At 40.6% G+C, this 27,620-nt stretch overlaps 1 protein-coding gene across 4 annotated transcripts in view; it reads right to left on the minus strand.

The window, feature by feature from the left end:
- Window positions 1-27,620, minus strand: part of ccdc186 (coiled-coil domain-containing protein 186) — a 113,614-nt gene that overhangs the window by 33,224 nt on the left and 52,770 nt on the right. For 3 of the 4 annotated variants that reach the window (XM_035734828.2, XM_035734829.2, XM_035734830.2), the window contains exons 8-13: window positions 24,238-24,336; window positions 23,353-23,439; window positions 22,242-22,384; window positions 21,417-21,672; window positions 17,418-17,607; window positions 9,106-9,186 (exon numbers count right to left, since the gene is read on the minus strand). In XM_035734828.2, coding sequence (XP_035590721.1) covers window positions 9,106-9,186; window positions 17,418-17,607; window positions 21,417-21,672; window positions 22,242-22,384; window positions 23,353-23,439; window positions 24,238-24,336 — 856 coding nt within the window. The remainder of the gene's footprint in view (window positions 1-9,105; window positions 9,187-17,417; window positions 17,608-21,416; window positions 21,673-22,241; window positions 22,385-23,352; window positions 23,440-24,237; window positions 24,337-27,620) is intronic. The other variant, XM_052478356.1, reaches the window with a different exon arrangement.

A 27,620-nucleotide genomic window follows, 5' to 3' on the forward strand; every position in this document is an offset into this window, starting at 1 on the left:
TCAGGGGTGTGTACTTAGTCCCCTCCTGTACTCTCTGTTCACCCACGACTGCGTGGCCAAACACAACTCCAACACCATCATTAAGTTTGCTGACAACACAACAGTGGTAGGGGTGATCACCAACAATGATGAGACAGCGTATAGGGAGGAGGTCAGAGAACTGGCAGTGTGGTGCCAGGACAACAACCTCTCCCTCAATGTGAGCAAGACTAAGGAGCTGATCGTGGACTACAGGAAAAGGCGGGTCGAACAGGCCCCCATTAACATCAACGGGGCTGCAGTGGAGCGGGTCGAGAGTTCCTTGGTGTCCACATCACCAAAAATCTATCATGGTCCAAACACACCAAGACAGTCATGAAGAGGGCACGACAAAACCTTTTCCCCAGATCCTCAAAAGGTTCTACAGCTGCACCAATCGGGAGCATCCTGACATGCTGCATCACCGCCTGGTATGGCAACTGCTCAGCATCTGACTGTAAGGCGCTACTGAGGGTAGTGCATACGGCCAAGTACACCACTGGGGCCAAGCTCCGTGCAATCCAGGACCTACAGTTGAATTCAGAAGTTTACATACACTGAGGTTGGAGTCATTAAAACTTGTTTTTCAACCACTCCGCAATTGTCTTGTTGACTAGTTTTGTTAACCGAACCCGTTAGCGGGATTAAATTCAACAACATTCGGTGATCGCTACAAAAATAGTCATATTAAACATTCATGAAAATACAAGTGGCTCACATGTATCGAAAGCCTAGAATCTTGCTAATTCAACTGCGTTGTCAGATTTAAAAAAGGATTTACTGCAAAAAAATACGATGCGATTATCTGAGGACAGAGCCCCATAAAAAAAAACTTTCAACCAGCACAGGTGTAACAAAATCACAAATTGCAATAAAATAAATAATTTACCTTTGACGATCTTCCTCTGTTTGCAATCCCAATGCTCATTGTTACACAATGAATGGTCTTTTGTTTGATAAAATCAATTTTTATAGCCTACCACGAAACATTTTGTGAACCGCTTGTGTCGTGAACTCCGTCTCATTCAATTTTCGACGACACATTCGATGTAAATATACACACTAAATGTGACTTTATCCAGTCATGTTTGGTTTCATTGCAATCAACTGGTTATTTGTAACACAACCAAACTTGATGGGTCATTTCGCGGGACGTATTAACTGAAAGAAACCGATTTGAAGAAAAGTAATGACATCATTGTGCACCAATGATATGACCGCTGTTTCGTTGATCGACTGTATTTTAACCCAATGACCACTGATTGTCTTGAAATCTAGCTTGGTTGATAGCCAATGAGCTGAGGTAAACGGCAATATGTAATGGTTATGTGTTGGAAGACCAACCCATGTAGTAAACTCCGGCGTAAAGAGGGTCATTCGCCATTGAAGATTCATACTGGAGCCACGCATGTTACGCACAGCACTATTTTGGTAAAGCGCATCTTCAGCTGTTTATATATCAATAAGTATGGCGACTAAGTCAGGGAAAGCTAAATCTAGGTCTAGATATACAGATGTACACACACTGTTAGAAGAAATTGATCGGGAAAGTGAGACAGAGATTGTTGGAGGACGATTCATTTAGCTAGCATAGATTTGATTTCCAAATGGAGGAATATGTTTAGAACGGAGAGGACATCGTTTTGGACTGGTAAGTTCTTCTCATGCTAATGCCGTTGTTTGAAATTAATAATATAAAACATGGGATTTTAAAATTTTTAGTAGCAATATATAAAAATGTCATGAAATGTGTGAAGTACACTTTGGATATACATTGTGGGTGGGGGTATGTTTGTATGTATGTGTATGACCCATAGCCTATGTTTGTATGTATGTGTATGACCCATAGCCTATGTTTGTGTGTGCATATATACATATTGTGGATTAGAGGGAGCATGGCCGAGATGAGTGTGTCTGCCGCTCCACCTCACCCCACCCCCACATGAAATAGCCTATTTGAGGCTGTTGAGGAGAGGGCAGGCCCACAACAATGGCCAAAGTGAAATGGAGAGAGTAGATACAGCTGGTCTGTTGTAATATAATAAAGACAGTAGATCTAGCAGGTCTATAATAATATATTCAACCTTATGTTCCCTGTACTCATGTATATATATATATATATATGTATATATAGTTTGACATATCAACAGGTATAATACACACACACATATATATATATATATATATATATATATATATATATATATATGTGTGTGTGTGTGTATTATACCTGTTGATATGTCAAACTATTCTAACTGAACATTTTCTTTCACAGTGACACTGACTCCGAATGAGAGCCCCCAGTGCCAAGGTGTCCATCCCCCACTGAAGCTGGTTCATCCAGCCGGACACCTGTTGTCTCAGCACTACTGGGGCATGGACCGCAAAAAATGTCCCCATTCCAACTGCACTAAAGGACCTTAAGAGCATGGGAGGTGTGGACCTGTCAGATGCGCTGATAGGCTATTACAATGTTCTCCATAAGACGATGAAATGGTACAAGACCTTCTTGTACGACATTGCTGTGGTGAATGCATTCATCCTACACAAGGAAATGGCTAAGAGCTGTGAAAAGCCCCCCATCTCACAGCTAGCCTTCAGAGAGCTGCTCATCAAGGAGCTTGCTGGCTACAGCACCACGTTCTGCTCCTGCCACAAGTGGTGTTAATCTGCCCAAATTTATTTTTCTGCAGGCATGGATGTGCCTCAGGGCCAAAAGGGCACAAGCATAGAGGCGTCGCTGTGTTCTTTGCAAAATGAAGTCCCCCATCACCTGCACATGCTTGGTGACCCTCTGCTTTACAGCAGAAAGAGACTGCTATGGCACCTGGCATCGGCAGCACAATATTGTGTACAAATGGCCACATGTTTCTTCTCCATTTTTTTTTGGGGGCTGTTTTAGAATACCATTTTGGTATTTTGTATATAGTTATTCAATTCAAAATGTATAACTTCACCAATTTGGCCACTTGGGTACATTTGGGCTACTTGTGTGGGACACCTGGGTGACTTCATGATACATGTCATGTCGCACACTCATTTTTGAAGTTATCATTCTGAAACTTTGCACAAGTACTGTTGCCCTCTTATATTTTTCACTGAAATTGTCCCCATCATCCTATCTGAATGTTTGTTTTGTCTTGTTCATTTTAAAGACTGAAACTTTACAACAATAAAAATAAAAAACCGTATGTTTTTTTCATTGTATTATCTAAACCAGATCTATATTCTCCTACATTCAATTCACATTTACTAACTTCAAAGTGTTTTCTTTCAAATGAAACCAATAATAAGCATATCCTTGGTTCTGGGCCTGAGCTACAGGCAGTTAGATTTGGGTATGTCTTCAGGCGGAAATTGAAAAAAGTAGGGGGTAAGAGGTTATAAGTCATCTATGACAAGTAATTTTTCCAACCATTTTTATTTTTTTATTTTACCTTTATTTTCCTAGGCAAGTCAGTTAAGAACAAATTCTTATTTTCAATGACGGCTTAGGAACAGTGGGTTAACTGCCTGTTCAGGGGCAGAACGAAAGATTTGTACCTTGTCAGCTCGGGGATTTGAACTTGCAACCTTCCGGTTACTAGTCCAACGCTCTAACCACAGATTATTTCACTTATAATTCCCTGTATCACAATTCCAGCAGGTCAAAAGTTTACATACAAAGTTGACTGTCTTTAAACAGCTTGGAAATTTCCAGAAAATGATGTCATGGCTTTAGAAGCTTCTGAAAGGCTAATTAACATAATTTCAGTCAATTGGAGGTGTACCTGTGGATGTATTTCAAGGCGTACCTTCAAACTCTGTGCCTCTTTGCTTGACATCATGACAAAAAAAAAAAAAATCAGCCAAGACCTCAGAAAAAATAGTGTAGACCTCCACAATTCTGGTTCATCCTTGGGAGCAATTTCCAAACGCCTGAAGGCACCACATTCATCTGTACAAACAATAGTATGCAAGTATAAACACCATTGGACCACGCAGCTGTCATACCGCTCAGGAAGGAGATGCATTCTGTATCCTAGAGATGAACGTACTTGGTGCAAAAAGTGCAAATCAATTCCAGAGCAACAGCAAAGGACCTTGTGAAGATGCTGGAGGAAACAGGTACAAAAGTATCAATATCCACAGTAAAACGAGTCCTATATCGTCCTATAACCTGAAAGGCCACTCAGCAAGGAAGAAACCACTGATCCAAAACCGCCATAAAAAGCCAGAATACGGTTTGCAACTGCACATGGGGACAAAGATCATACTTTTTGGAAAAATGTCCTCTGGTCTGATGAAACAAAAATAGAACTGTTTGGCCATAATGACCATCATTATGTTTGGAGGAAAAAGGGAGATGCTTGCAACCGGAAGAACACCATCCCAACCGTGAAACACGGTGGTGCAGCATCATGTTGTGTGGGTGCTTTGCTGTAGGAGGGACTGATGCACTTCACAAAATAGATGGCAACATGAGGCAGGAAATTATGTGAATAAATTGAAGCATCATCTCAAGAGATCAGTCAGGAAGTTAAAGCTTGGTCGCAAATGGGTCTTCCAACTGGACAATGACCCCAAGCATACTTCATAAAGTTGTGGCAAAATGGCTTAAGGACAACAAAGTCAAGGTATTGGAGTGGCCATCACAAAGCCCTGACCTCAATCCCATAAAACAGTTGTGGGCAGTTGCGAGCAAGGAGGCCTACAAACCTGACTCTGTCAGGAGGAATGGGCCAAAATTCACCCAACTTGTGAAGCTTGTGGAAGGCTACCCGAAACGTTTGACCAAAGTTAAACAATTTAAAGGCAATACTACCAAATACTAATTGAGTGTATGTAAACTTCTGACCCACTAGATTTTGATGAAGGAAATAAAAGCTGAAAGAAATAATTATCTCTACTATTATTCTGACATTTCACATTCTTAAAATAAAGTGGTAATTCTAACTGACCTAAAAAAGTGAACTTTTACTCGGGTTAAATGTCAGGAATTGTGAAAAACTGAGTTTAAATGTATTTGGCTGAGGTATATGTAAACTTCTGACTTCAACTATATATAATAGGCGGTGTCAGAGGAAAGCCCATAAAATTGTCAGACACTCCAGTCACCCAAGTCAGACTGTTTTCTCTGCTACTGTACGGCAAGCAGTACCGGAGCACCAAGTCTTGGACTAAAAGGCTCCTTAACAGCTTCTACCCCTAAGCCATAAGACTGCTGAACAACTAATCAAATGGCCACCGGACTATTCCATTGACCCCCCTCCCCCCCCCCTACATTTGTTTTGTACACTGCTGCTACTCACTTTTTATTATCAAAGCATAGTCACTTCATCCCTACCTACATGTACCAATGACCTCTAAAGTGTACCGCCGCACAGACTCGATACTGGTACCCCCTGAATATAGCTCCGTTATTGTTATGGTGTTACTTTTTGGTTATTTTTACTTTAGTTTATTTGGTAAATATTTTCTTAACCAACAGTGCAGTTAAAGAAGAGTTAAGGGCTTGTAAGTATTTCACGATAAGGTCTAGACTTGTTGTATTCGGAGCATGAACTTCTATTTGAAGTGGTTTGGATGAGTTTCATGTATGAGACTATGGTAGAGATTATCCTCCTTAATGGGGTTGGCTATGGCCTCCTCCTTTGTCAGAATTTCTCTCTCATGATAAAAAATAGGTAGGCTTTTTTGACATTTGTCCCACAACCTTGATCAAGGTCTCATTTTCCTTGACATTAGTTTTTGCATTGCTGGAAATAGCCACAAAAACAGCAGCCATTTTAATTGTAGTGTTAGTGTTTAAAGTAATTTGTTTAACATTGAAATGTATCAACAATTCAGCATTATACAGTGAAGATACTTCCTACTCAATAATTGATGGATGGTTGATAAACATTTTTAAGAATTTGAAGTTAGGATAGCCTGAATATGTGAATTTTTGGTTTGGTGCCTCTAGCTTAAACGGTTCAAGAGTTACTGTTGGTAAGTCATGTTATGCTAATTTATGCAAATGTATATACTTATTAGTTGATAAGTGTTTAAGAAAATGTACTTATGAACATGAGCAATGTAGTTTAGAATCTCCCAACTTGAATATGTATAATGTAGATAGTAGATGTATGTAGATAACTCTATTTCTTGAACTGCATTGTTGGTTAACTTCTAATGGCTGGGGGCAGTATTGAGTAGCTTAGATGAATAAGGTGCCCAGAGTAAACGGCCTGCTACTCAGTCCCAGTTGCTAATATATGCATATTATTGGTATATTTGGATAGAAAACATTCTGGAGTTTCTATAGCTGTTTGAATGATGTCTGTGAGTATAACAGAACTCTAATGGCAGGCGAAAACCCGAGAAAGAATCCAACCAGGAAATGCGAAATCTGAGGTTGGTCGTTTTTCAACCCATTCCCTATTGAAGATACAGTGGGATATTGGTCATGTTGCACTTCCTAAGGCTTCCACTAGATGTCAACAGTGTTTAGAACCTTGTTTGATGCTTCTACTGTGAAGTGGGGGCAAATGAGAGGGGAATGAGTCAGAGGTTTGCCAGAGAGCCACGAGCTGGTGATGCTTGTCCACGTGAGAGCGAGCTCTGTTCCATTGCATTTCTACAGACAAAGGAATTCTCTGGTTGGAACATTATTGAAGATTTATGTTAAAAACATCCTAAAGATTGATTCTATACTTCATTTGACATGTTTCTACGGACTGTAACGGAACTTTTTGACTTTTCGTCTGCTCCTAGCGAACGCGCTTCGTGAGTTTGGATTTGTTTACCAAACGCGCTAACAAAAGGAGCTATTTGGACATAAATAACGGACATTATCGAATAAAACAAAAATGTATTGTGGAACTGGGATATCTGGGAGTGCATTCTGATGAAGATCAAAGGTAAGTGAATATTTATGTTATTTCTGACTTCTGTTGATTGCGCAATATGGCAGATATCTTTTTGGCTTGTTTGGGCTCTGAGCGCCGTACTCAGAGCCCAAACTTAAAAGCCGTAAAGCTTTTTTGAAATCTGACAGCGGTTGCATTAAGGAGAATTGTATCTAAAGTTCCATGTATAACACTTGTATTTTCATCAACATTTATGATGAGTATTTCTGTAAATTGATGTGGCTCTCTGCAAAATCACCGGATGTTTTTGGAACTACTGAACATAACGCGCCAATGTATACTGAGATTTTTTTATATAAATATGAACTTTATCGAACAAAACATACATGTATTGTGTAACATTAAGTCCTATGAGTGTCATCTGATGAAGATCATCAAAGGTTAGTGATTAATTTAAATCTCTATTTCTGATTTTTGTGACTCCTCTCTTTGGCTGGAGAAATGGCTGTGTTTTTCTGTGACTTGGCTCTGACCTAACATAATCGTTTGTGGTGCTTTCGCCGTAAAGCCTATTTGAAATCGGACACTGTGGTGGGGATTAACAAGAAGTGCATCTTTAAAATGGTGTAAAATACTTGTATGTTTGAGGAATTTTAATTATGGGATTTCTGTTGTTTTGAATTTGGCGCCCTGCACTTTCACTGGCTGTTGTCATATCGATCCCGTTAGCGGAATCTCAGCCATAAGAAGTTTTAAGGGCTTGTAAGTAAGCATTTCTCGGGAAGGTCTACACCTGTTGTATTAGGCGCAGCTTGGCTCCTGGACTCCGTCCACACATTTCAAGGCTGAGTTGAAACAATGATTTATCGATGACCCAAGACCAGTTCAGTTAATCCCTACAATTGTGACAATGAGTCGTCATAATGCTGCATCAAATGTACATTATCCTTCGGGCATTGGAAGACACAATGTAAGTAACGTCATTTATGTCACTCTAATTTCCCTGAATACCTCTGTTGATCATACAGCTAGCTATTGGATGCGTAATCATGAGCCTATGAACTAGAGTTATAAGGTTAGCACTGAGGCAGTGTGCCCTAGTAGGAAGACCAGAATGGGTAGAGCAAGGGATACGTTTGTCCTAAATAATTCCAAAACTAAAACCATTGTATTTGGGAGTAATCATTCACTAAACCCTAAACCTTAACTACATCTTGTAATGAATCATCTGGAAATTGAGGTGACTAAACTGCTTAGAGTAACCCAAGATTGTAAACTGTCATGGTCAAAACAGGTAGGAATCAGATTTTTTTTTAACAGATAAATATACACCTTATGGAACAATGGGGGCTGTGAAGAGACACACACAAAGGTACAGACCCATTCATACACACACATTGTGATATTGTTGTATGGTGGTATTAAACATTTTGTATTGTAGATATGTAGTGGTGTAATAATAGTATATGATGGACTGTTATCTTTTGTTTTATATGTAAGTGCTTTAATGTGTTTGGACCCCAGGAAGAGTTGCAGCTGCCTTAGCAGCAGCTAATGGGGATCCCAAATAAATACAAGTACAAATGTGAGAAATAAAATTGTATTTGATATAGTTAAAAAGTATATATACTTTCTAAAATCTTTTGACAAGTAATCTAAGTATGGTCAGTCTAAATATCTCAGCGTTGTTTTTTTACCATTCTAGTCTATGGCACTTTTTTGGCATTGAAATGTACTGGTATCCATAGCAACGTCTCCATTTGGGCTGCTCAATGACATTAAATGCTATTATTTCAGCTTTGAACAGCAGAGAAGTACAGGAAGATTTAATATGCCCCAACTTGTTGTCTCAGTTGATTGCAAAGTGGGGAGCTTTAGAATGCTGAAAAAACTCCCATTACAGTGAATGAAGATGGACAAAAGAAAGACAAAGTGTATTAGTTTAAAAGATATCAAAACGTTGTATGCAAGCAACCAAATCCACAGTCTACACGTTACAAAGTTTGAAAGGCGTTTCCAGCTTAAATGATGAAAGAGTAGCGTGAAGAACAATATTAAGAAGAAGTATGACGAAGATCTAATGTCGGGACTATTGCTGTGCAAGTCCCACCTAATAATAATATGAAAGAAATCTAGAGTTGTGCATTGCTTTGCAGCCACATCAAAGTACACTGATTCAACATATTTCTACCGAATGTGTATACTGAGGTCTTGTGGGTAATGTAGTCAGAGATGAACAGGTGCCAAGTGAACATACCTGAGGAGCTGGAGCGACTTCCCATGCTGCTGACATCCCGGTCACAACCACCATTCTCCACCTGCTCCAGCCTCTTACGGGCTGCTCACAGTCAGAGAAACACACCGGTCAATTAAACTGATACACACAGAAAGGGACATGCACTAAAACACACAGCACAAATATACAGTATAAAGATGCATCCTCGAATGCTCACGATCTCACACACACACACACTTCAATTTGAATCAGTATACATCATTCCAGAGTGATGGCAAAGGCTTACGACCAATGATAGTACTTCGTCCCGTGAGAAAGCCTGCCTGAACTGCATGTCAAAATACCTTAAACCAAGAGCTTCTCCAGCTGAGGCAGGGAGCAGCTGACATGAAATCATTTCTATTAGCACCTATAGAGAAGGAGCAGTGTGGCTCTTTAAAAATATCCCCACCTTTGTCTTTCTCAAAGTCCTAAGAGTGGGTCCCTGAGCGCTCTAGCTCCTGCTCTCTCTCTCTATTTCTCACTCCATCTCAAAGCGTAACTGGAGCAAAATCCTTACCTTCCAACAGCTTAGAGTTTGCTGCACTGAAAGTAAAGGGGCTGAATAATTTTGCACGCCCAATTTTTCAGTTTTTGATTTGTTAAAAAAGTTTGAAATATCCAATAAATGTCGTTCCACTTCATAATTGTGTCCCACTTGTTGTTGATTCTTCACAAAAAAATACAGTTTTCTATCTTTATGTTTGAAGCCTGAAATGTGGCAAAAGGTCGCAAAGTTCAAGGGGGCCGAATACTTTCGCAAGGCACTGTAAATGGAAGCCACAGAATCTAAGGACATTAATTTGTAAAAAAAAAAAAATTGAAAAAGTATTTAGTGGCCTCTCGAGTGGCGCAGTGCTAGCTGTAGTTCGAGTCCAGGCTCTGTCGCAGCCGGCGGCGCCTGTGAGACCCATGGGGAGCCGTACAATTGGCCCAGCATCGTCCGGCTTAGGGGAGGGTTTGGCCGGCAGGGATGTTCCTGTCCCATCGCACACTAACGAATCCTGTGGCTGGCGCACGCTGAGTACATTGTTTCCTCCAACATATTGGTGCGACTGGCTTCCGAGTTAAGCGGGCATTGTGTTAAGAAGCAGTGCGGCTTGGCTGGGTTGTGTTTCCGAGGATGCACAGCTCTAGACCTTCGCCTCATACGAGTCCGTATGGGAGTTGCAGCGATGGGACAAGACTAACTACCCATTGGATACCATGAAATTGGGGAGAAAAAGGGGTAAAAAATCATTTCATTCATCATTTTGCTCACAATGTAATTTAATTTAAATTGAGTAACACAGTAATGAACCTTTTCATTTAGACAGAATACCACCAAATTATCACTGGGAAGCTCAAATGTACGATTAACTAATCATTTTCTTTAATATAGACCCATCCCACGATTATAGTTTCTCACTGGAGGAAATGGTCAAGGTCCTTGAAAATCACTAATTACAAAGATGGACAAGGTGGTTACACCAATTACAAATCTTAGAAGCATTTTTAAAAATGTTTTATTTAACCTTAATTTAACTAGGGAAGTCAGGAGACCCATTATATTAAAAAAATAGAAAAGGTATTTTAATAACCTTTGTTTTTGTTTTATACTATATATTAAATATTTAGTTTACTTTCTAGCATTCAAAATAATAGTTCTCTCTAAATCCCCAAAATGTCACTACAACTAATCATCACCACTGGGACAAGCCAATTTGCTTGCCCTGACTACATTAAACAATGCACAAAAAAACGCCCTCGTGCGGGTCATTCACTGAAGCCTTATTCCATCATGCCCAACAGGCCAATCAGGGCTTTGCAGGTGTAAGCCCCACCATCCTACATAACGGGCCAAAAGCCCTGGTTCCCTCATTCTTCACCAGTTCACAAGTCTGTTTGATTTGAGCCTGTTTAGCAGCTTTCTTCAGAAAAATTAGCTCTCAACTTTACTGTTCCATTCTGTTTGGGTTACAAGTTTCAAGATGTATGTATGGGAATCACATGGTATACACCGTCGAACAAAATACTTACTTGCAGGTTTCCGTCTCAACAATGCAACAATAACAAATAATAAAAGAATACGCACATAAAGTAGATGGATCAGTAGAATAGAATAAATGTTTTAGCATAAGTTTACTACAGGAAGGCATCATTTACAGTCCATTTTAACACATGTTTTGGGGAAGGAGAAATTGGGAGGCAAGTGTTTAAATTGTGCAGTACTTAGCAATCATAATGAGTCTGAAAGCAGTAGTTGTGATGCGTGGGTAGTATTCAAACCCCTTGACTTTTTCACATTTTGTTACGTTACAGCCTTATCCTAAAATGGAATGAACTGTTTTTTCCTCTTAATATCTAAAAACAATACCCCATAATGACAATGCAAAAACATTTTATTTTATTTTTTATGTTTGCATGTTTATGACGCTACAAGCTTGGCACACCTGTATTTGGGGAGTTTCTCCCATTCTTCTCTGCAGATCCTCTCATGCTCAGGTGGGATGGGGAGCATTGCCGCACAGCTATTTTCAGCTACTCCTGCGTTGTCTTGGCTGTGTGCTTAGGGGTCGTTGACCTGTTGGAAGGTGAACCTTCACCCCAGACTGAGGTCCTGACTGTTCTGGAGCAGGTTTTCATCAAGGATATCTTTGTACTTTGCTCCATTCATCTTTCCCTCGATCCTGACTAGTCTCCCAGTCGCTTCCGCTGAAAAACAACATGATGCTGCCTCCACCATGCTTCACCGTAGGGATGGTGGAGGTTTCTTCCAGACTTGGCATTCAGGCCCAAGAGTTCAATCTTGGTTTCAACAGACCAGATAATCTTGTTTCTCATGGTCTGAGAGTCTTTAGGTGCATTTTGGACAACTCCAAGAAGACTATCCTGTTCTTTTTACTGAGGAGTGTCTTCTGTCTGGCCTCTCTAGCATAAAGGTCTGATTGGTGGAGTGCTGTAGAGACGGTTGTCCTTCTGGAAGTTTCTCCCATCTCCATAGAGGAACTCTTGAGCTCTATCAGAGTGACCATCGGGTTCTTGGTCACCTCCCTGACCAAGGCCCTTCTCCCCCGATTGTTCAGTTTGGCCGGTGGGCCAGCTTTAGGAAGAGTCTTGGTTGTTCCAAACATCTTCCATTTAAGAATGATGGAGGCTACTGTGTTCTTGGGGACACAAGAAATGCAGACATTTTTTGGTACCCTTCCCTCCCAAGAGCTATGCCTCGACACAATCCTGACTCGGAGCTCTACGGACAATTCCTTCGACCTTATGGCTTGGTTTTTGGACTCCAATCAAGTTGTGGAAACATCTCAAGGATGATCAATGGAAACCGGATTCACCTGAGCTCAATTTCGAGTCTCATAGCAAAGGGTCTGAATACTTGTGTAAATAAGGTATATCAGTTATTCATTTTTAATACTTTTGCAAAAGTTTCTAAAACCCTGTTTTTGCTTTGTCATTATGGGGTTTTGTGTGTAGATTGATGAGAAGAAAAAGATAGAATCAAGAGTCAATACTTTCCAAAGGCACTGTATATGTGTGTATGTCTGTGTGGGTGTGTGTGTGCATGAGCGATTGCATGTGTGCTAAGGTGCAGAAAATCAGAGCAGGTGGTCAGTCCAGTTCAACTGTTCAGCAGTCTGAGCAAGTTGAGATGACTTGTAGATAAAAACTGTCTCTGAGCCTGTTGGTATCAGACATCATGCTCCGATACCGTCTGCCTGACAGTAAGGGAGTGAACAGCTCGTGGCTGGGGTGTGTGAGGTCCTTGATGCTGTGGGCCTTCCTCAGGCAACATTTCGAGAAGATGTCCTGGATGTGCTTGGCCATTTTCACCACACGCTGGAGGGCCTTGTCGTCCTGGACGAGCAATTCAGACACTTTAGGAAGTAGCGACACTGTTGCACTCTCTTAACAAGAGCGGTGGTGTTGTTGGTACATGTTAAGTCCTCGATGATGTGGACGCAGAGGAACTTAAAAGCTGCTGATTCTCGACTGCAGTCCCATTGATGTGGATCGGAGCATGTTCCCTCCTCTGCTTCCTGAAGTCAACAATCAAAACATTTGTTATGCTGATGTTAAAGGAGAGGTTGTAGTCCTGGAACAACAATGCCAATTCACCTACCTCCTCACTATAGGCTGACTCGTCGTTGTTGGTTATCAGGCCTACAACGGTGGTGTCGTCAGCAAACTTGATGTTGTGCAAAGCCACACAGTCGTGGGTGAACAGTGAGTACAGCAGAAGGCTGAGGAAACACTCCTGGGATGCCCCTGTATTAAGAGTCAGTGTGGAGGCGGTGTTGCCAATCCTCACCGCCTGTTGTCTGCCCGTCAGGCAGTCCTGGATCAAGTTGCAGAGGGTGGTGTCCAGACCCAGGGCTCTCAGCTTGGTGTCAAGCTTGGAGGGAACAATAGTGTTCACAAGTCTGAGTTGTCGAACATCAATTCAAGTTTGGTTTTGTGTTGTCTTTTTGCATTCCTAATGGATTTGTGGAGCTTGCACCTGCTTGCCTTGTACGTGTAGTGTGCCACTGAGTCGTCGGGGTTCGTTCTGCTGACATTGAATGCTGCAGTACAGGCTCTCAGCATTGTATGAATCATCGAGGGGTTTTTGGTTGGGGTATGTCCAGATTTTTATTGTGGGTACAACATCAACAGGCCGGGCAGTTCCCCGTCCCTTCCTGGGACAAAGTGCTCACATGCACAAGGGAGCCGTACGTCAAATCAAATCAAAAGCTGTGTTTGAAAACCCATACTAACATACTGTATACTACATACTTAACGAGTATATACACTAGATACTATATATTATTAGTTAGTTTTAGTATACTGTAAACGAACACAATCCTTTCAGTTGAGCGTGCGAGCGCTTTGCCTGTCTACCGGAAGTTCATGCTGTTGCTATCCAACATCTCACTAGCTTGTTAGGATAAGCTAGGATTAGCTAGACATTTTACAACTTCGGGCGTGTTCTTAAATTCAATCTGGAATGCCAGAGTGCGCTCTGGGCATTTGTAAATTCAGAGCGTTTCACTCTCGGAGCGCACTCTGGATGCTCTAGCCAAGGAGTAAGGTTGATTCCAGCATTCTGACCTAACAACATCAGTCAAGCACCCAAGCTAACTGGCTCATGTTGGCTAGCTTGCACTCTGACCATTTTACTCGCCCTAGCAGAGCTGGATAAGCAGTTTTCATTTTATCCCGAGCATTGGTGACAAACTGTACTGCTGGCAACAATTCAATTACATATTTTTGCCGACGTTTACTGACACCGGCCATATTCATCAGGTGTTGAGCGTTAGTAAATTCATCAGTTGTTCTGCGCTCTAATCTTGTACACTGAAATCGGAGTAGATAACCAGAGCCAATTCATGAAAGTCCATCGAAAACTACAACGACTATCCCACTTAGCTAAACTAAGAATGACGTGAATAATCAAGTCAATAAACGTTGAGTAGTTAGTTATACCTACCATATAGTTAATATACTGGCAAGTTTGATATATTATTAGGCAACTAATCAAATCAAAAGTTATCACATGAGTACGCAGTTCAGCAGGTGCTATAGAGGGTGCAGTGAAATACTTATGTTACTAGCTCCTAACAATGCAATAATAAGTCAAACAATTAAAATAAGGAAAAAAATATTTCTATAATAGATAAGAAATATAAGAAATCAAGAACACCGGGACAAATCCAATCATCCACCCAAATAGCAATCTAACAGTACTCAAATGCAGTCTATTTTTTTTTTTTTTTTTTTTTTTTTTTACCTTTATTTAACCAGGCAAGTCAGTTAAGAACAAATTCTTATTTTCAATGACGGCCTGGGAACAGTGGGTTAACTGCCTGTTCAGGGGCAGAACGACAGATTTGTACCTTGTCAGCTCGGGGATTCGAACTTGCAACCTTTCGGTTACTAGTCCAACGCTCTAACCACTAGGCTACCCTGCCGCCCCTAACCACTAGGCTACCCTGCAATGACACTAGGAAAAGCATGCAGTTCATTAGGATACAGATGAAATAAGTTATGAAAGCTTAATGCTGCTTTCCAATAAATATCGAGGGTCTTATTCTGGTGACATGATCATTGACGCCTGGCTGCCGTTCGACAAATAAACATTATTTTGCTCTTTTGTCCATAATAATCTCATCATGTAGGCTTATACGTGCGCTCAAGCCAACAGCGCGCAGACTCACTATATAACACAATATTTTTTGTGAGGAAAAACATCAGTTTAGTTGAAAATGCGATGGAAACCCATGGAAACCTAGCTATTGTCACACAAAAATGATTATAATTTAGTAGAATAACAACATGTTACAATGCCTATGTGTAAAATTGATTTCTATGTTGTTTAGAAACTAAATCGTCCATGCACTGCACTGCGTTGTTCACCTTTTACTTAGTTGTTTCTGTGGGCTGGCCCTCATCAGCTCTATAATCAATGTAATCCCATAGTTCGCTTCTGCAGCCAGTTTTGTCAAACTACAGACATAAAGGTATGATGTTTTCATTAGAAGAAGCCATGCTGTTTGCAATTTCTCTCTCCTCTCTCTTGCTTCTCAAAAGTGTCTCACACTATCAGCTGCATGCGCAAGTGCAAGTAGCCTGGCTAGCTACTGCTCCCATGAGAACATTCAGACAAATTATTAGACAGACTCGATGTACTCAATTCGTACATGACGTGACAGCAGTACTGAAAGTTACAACAATTCTAGTACCGAACAGTTTTTCAAATTGTGTCGGTAAACTGTGCAACACTCACTATTCCATGTGTTAGCCTAGTAAACACCCCCCCATCACTTTGAACCCCCAGAAACAGTGGATTTTAAAGACTCACTCCAGTCTCCTTTTCACTTGATTTATCATCCGATTTACTTAACAAAAGATACATCTCAATAGGTGGTTCAGGTATGTCATGACATGGCTCAAGTGGGGAGGTGGGCTGCAAATTTGATCCGGGACCTGGGAAATAACATTTTGGCAGGGAAGAACACATTTTGCTGTTTTAAACCTAATTTCCTCCAATTTTACACATTTTGTCATGGAGCTGAGAGAATTGTGGTTTTAAAAGCTACACTGAACAAAAATATAAATGCAACATGTAAAGTGTTGACTTGAAATTAAAGATCCAAGAAAATGTCCATGCGCTTATTTCTAATCAAATTTGGTGCAAAAATGTGTTTTACATCCCTGTTCGTGAGCATTTCTCCTTTGCCAAGATAATCCATCCACCTGACAGGTGTGGCATATCATGAAGCCGATTAAAATGTGTAGTTATGTCACAACACAATGCCAAAGTTGAGGAAGAGTGCAATTGGCATGCTGACTGCAGGAATGTCCACCAGAGCTGTTGCCTGAAAATTGAATGTTAATTTCTCTACCATAAGCCACAAGAATTTGGCGGTACATCCAACAGATCAGATCTAAAACTCACATTTCTCAGGTCGCCCAAAAAAAGTCACATATTGCAGCTTTAACTTTTCTAAATACCTTCTTCTATCTGGTTTAACTGTTTGTTTACATATAAACCTTATTTATTTTTTGTCATTTTTAATTAATTGTTTTACACCTAGATGGTCTGCCCAAGACTTTTCTAGGCAGAAAAAAAAAAACACCAAGTTGTCTAAAAAAAACACTATTTAGCTGAAAAAAATGTTTTTACCCTTAAGTATGTGTACATTACTGTATTTATACTTGGGATATTGTTTGACCAATTGTTTGATTGCTTGCCAACCCTGCCCGGGGTAGGGCTTCATCCTTTTGGTTACCAGCCCAACACTTTTAACCACTAAACTACCTGCCGGTTCCCCCCGAAAGGGATGAGGGAGACTTCTCACCAGATTGGCCCTCTTGCACAAGGGATGAGGGAACCATGGCTTGGGGCGTGTTATACAGTATAGGCAGGCAAGGCTTACACCCGCAAATCTCTTATTTGCCTGTTAGGCTAGATTGAATATGTCTTCAGCGAATGACCCACACAAGGCCATTTCCCATAGTGAAATGTCTCCCTCAACTCCTTCAGAGAACCTGGGTTACATACCATAACTAGGGCTGTGACGGTCATGGAATTTTGGATGATGGTAATTGGCAATATTTCCATTTTAAACACTTTCAAATAGAAATAGCTGACTTGGCAACAATATTAGAAAATAATTGTTTAAATAGTAAATATTTCATGTCACATGTAATTGAACCCAGATCTGAAACGTGGAAGGTTTCTAACCTTGTGATAACATCTTGATTTGAGTGTGGTTGATTTCTGACGCACCATCAACTATGTAGTTAGACTGTGAACAGTTTCTAACCTAGAATTAGCTGCTTGGTCAGGTCCTTGATGTTGGCCGCCTGTTTCCTCTTCTGGGTATGCAACTCGTCCCTCTGCTCCTCCACACGGGTCTTCAGCTGGGCCGTCTCTATCTGCAGCGTGGCCCTCTCCGCCTGCAGAGCCTGGACCTCATCCTGCCGCAGGGCCTCCTCCTTCCGGAGACGCTCAGTCTGCAAAATACATTCAATATGCAAGTCATAATACAAGATAAACACACAAACAGAATCACATTTTTTAAGGGCAGGGGTGCTCAGCTCCAATTCTGAAGGTCTGCAATCCTTGGGCCCCGTTTCCTAAATCATTAAAACGCTCATAGGAGCATTGTTATATCTGAGCTGTTTCTCAAAACCATTGTTACTAAAGCTGTACCTAACCCAAACTCTTGTAATTAAAGACTTGGGATAATCGTAGAACAGATAAGTGCATTGTTAAATTATGCTTTGCCCTCCCGCTAGAGGTTGATATTACCTTGGGAGTCCCGCAGGTCTTAATGGTCCTGCGGGACTCCTACAGCAATGGGCATGAAATTCTAAAGTAAATTTCGGGACAGGACGGGAAAGGAATGACAATCCACAGGAATGGGCAGTACGGGAATAATATCAGTCAAAAGTTTGGACAGCTACTCATTCAAGGTTTTTCCTTTATTATTTTTTCAATTTTGTACATTGTAGGATTATAGTGAAGACAAAAAAAACTATGAAATAACACATATGGAATCATGTAGTAACCAAAAAAGTGATAAACAAATCAAAATATATTTTATATTTGAGATTCTTCAAAGTAGCCACCCTACTACAGGTACTCAAGAAGGTGGTCTGATTTCATAACTACTAAAACAGGACCCAGGTGGTAAGTATAAAGATCCAGTCCATTTAAAAAACTGGAGGCCTCATACACTTCAATGTTGTGATGCGAAAATCCTGGCGAAAATGCATAGCACATAAAAAAGGTTTTACCAGATATTGTTCATCCTGATCAGACAGGTTTTCTACATGGACGATATATTGGAGATAAGTCTAAGACACTGCATAGCAGTGCAAGCTGTGTTGCTACAGATGCTGGTTCAATACCCGTGCCCGCCACACTGGCAACGCTTTAAGGGGCATTGCACTAATACTGGCGCTGACTAGGGAAACGTTCCCGCTGTTCTTAGTGCCAGTCTGCACATTCAAACTAAAACAATGTAACTAATAATGACATCTTTATGCTATCGTTAATAAAATAATTATGAAAATACTCTTTCAAAATGACGATGTTTATTTAGTTATGGATCCATAACGAATTACTATTGGGAATAAAAATTACTGAATTACAGAAATATCCTCTAAATGTAATTATTGGTGGAGAATCACGTCATATTTTTCGATATACCATAGGCGACGAGAGTCTCACTGGTATTGAGTAATGTGCTGTTAAAAGTGGTGTATGTCTTATTTATTTAAAGAACATATTGAAGTTAGAAGCAATAGGATTTGAAGCAATAGCCTACAACTATTTTAGCACCATTTCGCGCTGCTCTTAGACAAGCATGGGGACTGGTCTTGAGATGAGATTTTTATTTTCACTTAATCTCCGTTTGAGTCTTGGTTTAGACTAGAATTAGAAAATTAGTCTGTAGACATGTTATACTCTTAGTGTAACCTTTATTTAACTAGGCAAGTCAGTTAAGAACAAATTCTTATTTACAAGGACAGCCTACTCCTTCCTCCCCATCGGGGAATTGAACCCCAGTCTCCCGCATGCCCGCACGACACGGAGCTTCTTTAGCTAAATAGCCCAGTAGTGCGCTCCCGACCGTCACATTATACAGTGCCATATTTTCCGTTCCATCCTAACGGAAATCCAGAGGGTTTTTAGTTTTTCTTAGAATAGAAACACCATAATATTAATCAAATTAATTAAGCAATGACCAGTCAAAGGTTTGCACATACCTACTCATTCCAGGATTTTTATTTATTTTTTACTATGTTCTACATTGTAGAATAATGGTGAGGACATCACAACTATGAAATAACAAACATGGAATCAGTTAAGAACAAATTCTAATTTACAAGGACATCCTAGTACAGCCACTATTGAAGACTATCAAATGCTTCTCAAAAATGCTCTCTGGTGGTCAAACAAGCATTAACTAGCATTAATAGTACCAGTGGTCCACACTTAATTCATGTGCCATATAATTCTGTGGCACCATGCAAGCTGCGCCACAGTACATTGCAACTTTTAATAGACAAACCACTGTATTTAGTCTAGGGTGTTAATACTTATTTTCTGATTTAAATTGATATATTAAGTTCTGAATAAATCAAAAACATAGGTCCTGTAATATTAACAGTAAAATAAAGATCTGTCAAGACCAAATACTTTACTCAATTTCAACTTATTTTTAGGGGAAATTGTGAGTTACTTAAAAAAATTGTCGTGGCCAAAACTATCACCACCACGTTTCCATTTCCTTTCTCGAGCGTGCAGAGGGGCTGTCAACCGTTTAGTGAAATAGGTTTTGTTCCCAAACATGTTACTATCGATGTTTCACTTGGTTTCCCAAATTAAGTACTGGACCCTGTAGGAACAGGGTTTGGAGAGCACATGGCATATTAATAAAGATCACCTGTTGCGCAGTGTGAGCATGCTCCTCAAACAGTGGTTGATGCATGGAGAGAAATAAGTGTTCTTATATTTATTTCTCAGCTGCTCATTTTATGTACAGCTCCGCTCTAACAGCGAACTGGGAATCATTGAAAAATGGACCAGTAGGTAACCGTGTGGCCTCCATTCGCTATTTCTACTGTATTATTGACTGTATGTTTGTTTTACTCCATGTGTAACTCTGTGTCGTTGTATGTGTCGAACTGCTTTGCTTTATCTTGGCCAGGTCGCAATTGTAAATGAGAACTTGTTCTCAACTGGCCAACGTGGTCAAAATAAAGGTGAAATAAATAAAAAAGAGTTTGGATGCACCTACTCATTCAAGGGTAATAGACATCAAAACTATGAAATAACACATGGAATCATGTAGTGTGCAAAAAAGTGTTAAACAAATCTAAATATATTTTATATTTGAGATTCTTCAAAGTAGCCACCCTTTGCCTTGACAGCTTTGCACACTTTTGGCATTCTCTCAACCAGCATCATGCGGCAGTCACCATGAACGCATTTCAATTAACAGGTGTGTCTTGTTAAAAGTTCATTTGTGGAATTTCTTTCCTTCTTAATGCTTCCTTCAACCAGCTTCACCTGGAATGCTTTTCCAACAGTCTTGAAGGAGTTCACACATATGCTGAGCACTTGTTGGCTGCTTTCCCTTCACTCTACGGTCCAACTCGTCGAAAACAATCTCAATTTAGGTCCGATGATTGTGGAGGCCAGGTCATTTGATGCAGCAGTCCATCACTCTCCCTCTTGGTCAAATAGCCTTTACACAGCCTGGAGATGTGGGGAGTAATTGTCCTGTTGAAAAATAAATTATACTCCCACTAAGCGCAAACCAGATGGGATGACGTATCGCTGCAGAATGCTGTGGTAGCCATGCTGGTTTTTTGTTTACTACATGATTCCATATGTGTTATTTCATAGTTTTGCTGTCTTCACTATTATTATACAATGTATAAAACAGTAAACAAATAAAAAGCCTTGAATGACTAGGTGTGTCCAAACTTTTGACTGGTACTGTATATAAAACACAGGCAAATTACGTTTTCGAATGCACTGGGCCTTAAACAAAAAGGAAAGAATGGGAGCCAGTACTTTTTGGGCTCTTTCTCTGTAGGTAATTAAATATTGCTGCCCTTTTTGTAATGTGCATGTGTGTTGTACTATGTTTTTCTCTTTCTATTCTGTTTTCTTCTGTTCTATTATAGTCAGTTTGATCATTTTTTCCTTTCCTCTGGGAAAAAATGTACAACCTGAAATTGACCTTGAAAACCTCAATCAAAAATTACAAAAACATTGAAAACAACAGTCTGTTGTGTCAACTCACCTGGTCGGCCAGTGCTGTCTGCGTCTCGTCCAGGCGGACCTGCAACTCCATGGAGTTGGTGCCCAGTCGGTCCAACTGAGCCTGTAGGCCATTGCTCTCCGACTGCAGCAGGGCGTTCTTGCTGCTTAGCTTCTCCGTGAAGCCCAGGAGCTCAGCCTCCCGCTCCCGGCTGCCTTGCACATCCAGCTGGAGGTCGCAGATCTGGACGTTCACGCTCTCCACCTCCTCGCGTAGACTGACCATCTCATGCTCATCCCTGAGGAAGACACATTGCACATCACATTTTGTTTTCTAATTATCTAGCATACAATTATTTGTAGCGATTTACAGTCACAGTGCATTCAACTAAGGTAGGTGAGAAAACCACATTTCATACAAAATCACAGTCAGTGAGACACACACACACCATAAGTCAGTGTGCCCTTAGAAGTGTACGTGTGGATTAGTGCACAGGGATGTCAATACGGACAGTGAAAGCCATCTCTCTTAAGTTGCTCCCTTTCCTATGGCCCAAATGGGATGGAAAGTCAACCTCTACTGTGTTGCGTTTCCCTTTACAGTGCTGTCGAATCAATGAGGATTGGGAGAGATGTGAATGAATGCCAATTCTCTGAAGTGGCATCCTGTCCGAAGGTCACACACTAGAATCAGCCAAATGTTGCAGAGGCAAGCAATACAAGATCAACCGACTAGTCTGTGTGTGTGTGTGTGTGTGTGTGTGTGTGTGTGTGTGTGTGTGTGTGTGTGTGTGTGTGTGTGTGTGTGTGTGGAAAACGAGTGTGACTGTCTTTGTTTGTCTGTGTGTGTGCACAAGTGTTGGCTCACCGTTGGTGCTGTTCCTCCAGTGCGTGTATCTCTCCCAGCTTGTCTCTCTGCCTCGCGATCTCAGCCTTCTGCCTGTTGATGATCTCTCTGTACTTGGAGAGCTCATCCTCCCAGCGAGGCCTCTCATCCTCCAGACACTTCACCTAGGACCCAGCACCGCGCATGCACAAGCGAGCGCGCGCACACACACACACACACACACACACACACACACACACACACACACACACACACACACACACACACACACACACACACACACACACACACACACACACACACACACACACACACACACACACGAATCCCAATTTATACCTGGTGCTAACATGTCTTCTTTGTCCTGATCTTGTCCACATTCTGTTTGTGCCCACATTTTTTAACAGGTGTCAGTGTTTTCCATATATGCATTTAGCAGCGGCGCACCTCCACTGCTAAATCGCAGCCGCCACTGCAATTTTTAAAATATAATAATACAAATGATTTAATTTCAATCATTTTTGGGGGGTAAAACATTTTCAGTGTAAACTTAAATGAGTAAAACCAGATATAAAGCATGTAGAATAGATAATGGAGCTATATATTTTGTAATGACATCATCTTTGAGAACTAACAAATCATCCCCCCCAAAAAATACAGTCAGGGAGATTAAAAAATTCCAGACATGTCATGGCATGGGGCCCCCCCATTGATTTTGTGATAATGTTTGAGTCACTCAGATAGCATAAGAACAAGGCATAAGCCATGGCAAAATGTGTATAATTGCAGGAAATTTGCTTTGAAACTACAATTTCCTCTCATAACCCTGACTAAATGTGTAGAATTACAGGAAAATAGCTTTAAAACTGTCAAATGTTCTCTCTGCCCAATGGCAAAATGTGTGGAATTGTAGTAAATTATATTTAAAACAGCAACATTTTATCAGCAAAATGTTTTGTCTCCGGACGTAGTAAGGCAGACACATTTCAATACCATGTGTAAACGTGACAGAACTTAATTAGATAGTGAATGGATTATCTTGATTGGATAATGAAAGCCACGTTAGCGCAAGGTGTAAATGAGGCTAGAGAGACAGACACACACACGCAGAGGCCAAGACACATACACACACCTTTGCCCGCAGAGTGGTCAGTTCATCCATTCCCTCATTGAATGTCCTCTTTAGGTCTTCTAGCTCCTTGGCCTTGGAACGGTGCATCTGTCAATTAAAGCAGAGGATTCGCTCGGTTAGCTAACAGTCTGAATAGCTAGTGTTTCAGATCCAATTGCCACCTATTCGCGATGACGTTACAAAATGCTTTCTAGAATATGTACAGTAGTAAGAAGAATAGCTCAATTAGCATAATTTTAAGAATATTTTTTTATATTGTATTATTACTTATTGTTATTGCATTGTCGAGAAGGAACCTGCAAGTAAGCATTTAATTTGACGGTGTATACCATGTGACTAATGAAACTACTGATGCTTTCCTACAACATTTTGGAATGTTCATTCAGATCGTCCATCTTTAACTGTTCTAAATGATTTAGCCAATGAGATATGGTTCTGCTTCCATTTCAGAATATCTGCTTTTGTTTTGGACACCGTTAAAGTTTGTTCATGTTAAAGCTTTCCTATTTCTCAGTAGCATGAAGTGACTTTGGGATATTACTTAAGCAATACGTGAAAGGTTTGAATCTGGAGAGCATAGGTGAGGTGAATGCAAACCAGAAATATCACTTCCAGTAAAGCAACATTAATCAAATCGAAGCTAAAACATCCTCATAAAAACAAACTTCCCAAAATACTACAAAATGTGCCCTTGAATTAAGTTGATATCCATGGCAACGGGGCATTGCCTAAATGAGAAACAGCAGTTCTGAAGTGTTTTGAGTTGTGACCGATTGCTTAAATATTGATAATTTCTCTGAAGTGTTAATCTTAAAAGAGAGCAGTGGATATGGGGCAGTGTGTAAGTGTATGTCGGTGTGTGTGTGTGTCTGTGTTGTGTTGGACCTCTAGCTGGTCTGTCTGTTCCTGTTTGTGTTTCTCCAGTTCGCCTTTGGTCTCGCGCAGCTTGGCGTCCAATTCGTTCGACTTGATCTCCTCTGACTCCTGAGAAAGCCGGGGGGGGGTTAGAGAAAGCACAGAGAGGAACAGGGGGGAAGGAGCAACAGATGGAGTGAGAGAGGATAGGGATAGAGAATTGTAATATAAACAAGGATGTGGTAAGAGAAAGAGGAGTAAAGACAGATGGAGAGAAATCATAAGAGAGGAAGGAAAGAAACAAGAAGTAAAGAGAAAAGAGATCGATTTAAGGGTAAGATCGTGTCAGAATAACCAGTGATTTCCACAAGAACATAGATTAGCCAGCCAAATAGAAAAAATAGCCAGCCTAACAATGCCAGGCCAGGGGGGGTCTGGCCCAATAAGCTCTATTTTGGTGGCTTCTGTTACACTCTAATGCCTTGGTTACATCTGAAATACACAGCAAAATAATTTAATACTTTATAGTTCATCTCCCAGATTGGAAGAATGTGTTGTGGTATTGTGTAGGAAGAAATGACTACAATTGAAATGAAAAATGTATGAATTCAGTGAATTGTTAGTTGTTTTGGATATTATCTTGGTCTAGGCCTACATGATCAGGAATAGTTTACAAGTAGAACATGAAACCTTTTTAAACATTTAACCTGTCTTCTCTTGAGATTAAAGTCTATTTACAGTTTCACTGCCAAATATTCATTGCAACAATGAGGTTAGTTCTTCAAATAATATATTTTCTTAAAACAAAAAAAATGAAGTAAATACATTATCTTTAAAAATAAAAGGTTTTGTTTTTCCAGGTAGAGTATGCAAAACAAATTTCCACTGGATTCATGAAAATAATCATGATGTCATTCTGCCAGTTAATCATAGGCTACTTCGTAGTTAACATTTAATTGAAAAGGTTTTTGGGAAAGCTTTTCCATCTACCAGTAGACTGTTTTCATTAGCATCATCGCTAACGGCTACACAGTGGTATACGCACGCACGCACGCACGCACACACACACACACACACACACACACACACGCACGCACACACACACACACGCACGCACACACACACGCACACACACACACACACACACACAGGCTTGCGGAAGAATTCAAAGAATTCATAAATTTAAGGGTTTGTATCATTTGATTTACACAACATGCCTACCACTTTGAAGATGAAAAATATTTTTGGGTGTGAAATAAACAAGAAATAAGACAAAAAAAACAGAAAACGTGAGCGTGCGTAACTATTCACCCCCCAAAGTCAATACTTTGTAGAGCCACCTTTTATAGCAATTACATCTACAAGTCTCTTGGGGTATGTCTCTAAAAGCTTGGCTCATCGACCACTGGGAATTTTGCCCATTCGTCAAGGCAAAACCGCCCCAGGGCCTTCAAGTTGGATGGGTTCCGCTGGTGTACAGCAATCTTTAAGTCATACCACAGATTCTCAATTGGATTGAGGTCTAAGCTTTGACTAGGCCATTCCAAGACATTTAAATATTTCCCCTTAAACCCCTCGAGCGTTGCTTTAGCAGTATGGGTCATTGTCCTGCAGGAAGGGGAACCTCTGTACCAGTCTCAAATCTTTGGACGACTGAAACAGGTTTCCCTCAAGGATTTCCCTGTATTTAGCGCCATCCATCATTCCTTCAATTATGACCAGTTTCCCAGTCCCTGCCGATGAAAAACATCCCCACAGCAGGATGGTGTTCTCGGGGTGATAAGAGGTGTTGGGTTTGCACCAGACATCGTGTTTTCCTTGATGTCCAAAAAGCTCAATTTTAGTCTCATCTGACCAGAGTACCTTCTTCCATATGTTTGGGGAGTCTCCCACATGCCTTCTGGCGAACCCCAAATGTGTTCACTTATTTTTTCTTTTAGCAATGGCTTTTTCTGGCCACTATTCAATAAATGCCCAGCTCTGTGGAGTGTACGGCTTAAAGTGGTCCTATGGACAGATACTTCAAACTCCGCTGTGGAGCTTTGCAGCTCCTTCAGGGTTATCTTTGGTCTCTTTGTTAACTCTCTGACTAATGTGTTTTTGTGAGCGGCCTTCTCTTGGCAGGTTTGTTGTGGTGCCATATTCTTAATGGATTTAAAATGGTGCTCCGTGGGATGTTCAAAGTTGCAGATTTTATTTATAACCCAACCCTGATCTGTACTTCTCCACAACTTTGTCCCTGACCTGTTTGAATAGCTCCTTGGTCTTCATGGTGCCGCTTGCTTGGTGGTGTTGCAGACTCTGGGGCCTTTCAGAACAGGTGTATATATATACTGAGATCATGTGACAGATCATGTGACACTTAGTTAAATAAAGTCCACCTGTGTGCAATCTAATTATGTAACTTCTGAAGGTAATTGGTTGCACCAGATCTTATTTAGGGGCTTCATAGCAAAGGGGGTGAATACATACGCACGCACCACTTTTCAGTTTTTTTTTTAAATATTTCACTTCACCAATTTCGACTATTTTATGAATGTCCATTAGATGAAATCCAAATAAAAATCAATTCCAAATACAGGTTGGAACGCAACAAAAATACTTTTGCAAGGCACTGTAACTACAACCAGTTAGCATGTCGAAGATTTTAGATTTCCGACTAGCACATGAACGCGGCATAATTCCAACGTACGCATGCCAACTGGAAATAATTGCATAAGTTATTGTACCCTACTGATGACGTTACAAGCGTAATTGAGAAATTAGGGAGAGGTTTAATTAAAGAAGAAAGGATTTACTTTTTTCAAATGCTAGTTAACCTGTTTGGGCTAGGGTGCAGCATTTTCATGTTTGGATGAAAAGCGTGCCCAGAGTAAAAACTGCCTGCTACTCAGTCCCAGTTGCTAATATATGCATAGTATTAGTAGATAGAAAACACACTGAAGTTTCCATTTCTGTTTGAATGATGTCGGTGAGTATAACAAAACTCATATGGCAGGCGAAAACCTGAGAAAAATCCAACCAGGAAGTGGGAAATCTGAGATTTGTAGTTTTTCAACTCTTGGACAATGGAATACACAGTGTCTGTGGGGTCATTTTGCACTTCCTAAGGCTTCCACTAGATGTCAACAGTATTTAGAACCTTGTTTGATACTTCTACTGTGAAGTGGGGCAGAATGAGAGGGGAATGAGTCTGGCAGAGAGCCACGAGCTCGTGACGCGCGTTCCATTGCTTTTCTTCAGACAAAGGAATTCTCCGGTTGGAACATTATTGAAGATTTATGATAAAAACATCCTAAAGATTGATTCTATACATCGTTTGACATGTTTCTATGAACTGTAATATGACTTTTCGTCTGAACTTTTGCCTGGATCTGCCCGCGTGTCGTGAGTTTAGATTGTGTACTGAACGC

This window comes from Oncorhynchus keta, chromosome 24 (genome assembly GCF_023373465.1).
Source record: "Oncorhynchus keta strain PuntledgeMale-10-30-2019 chromosome 24, Oket_V2, whole genome shotgun sequence".
NCBI classification, from domain to species: domain Eukaryota; kingdom Metazoa; phylum Chordata; class Actinopteri; order Salmoniformes; family Salmonidae; genus Oncorhynchus; species Oncorhynchus keta.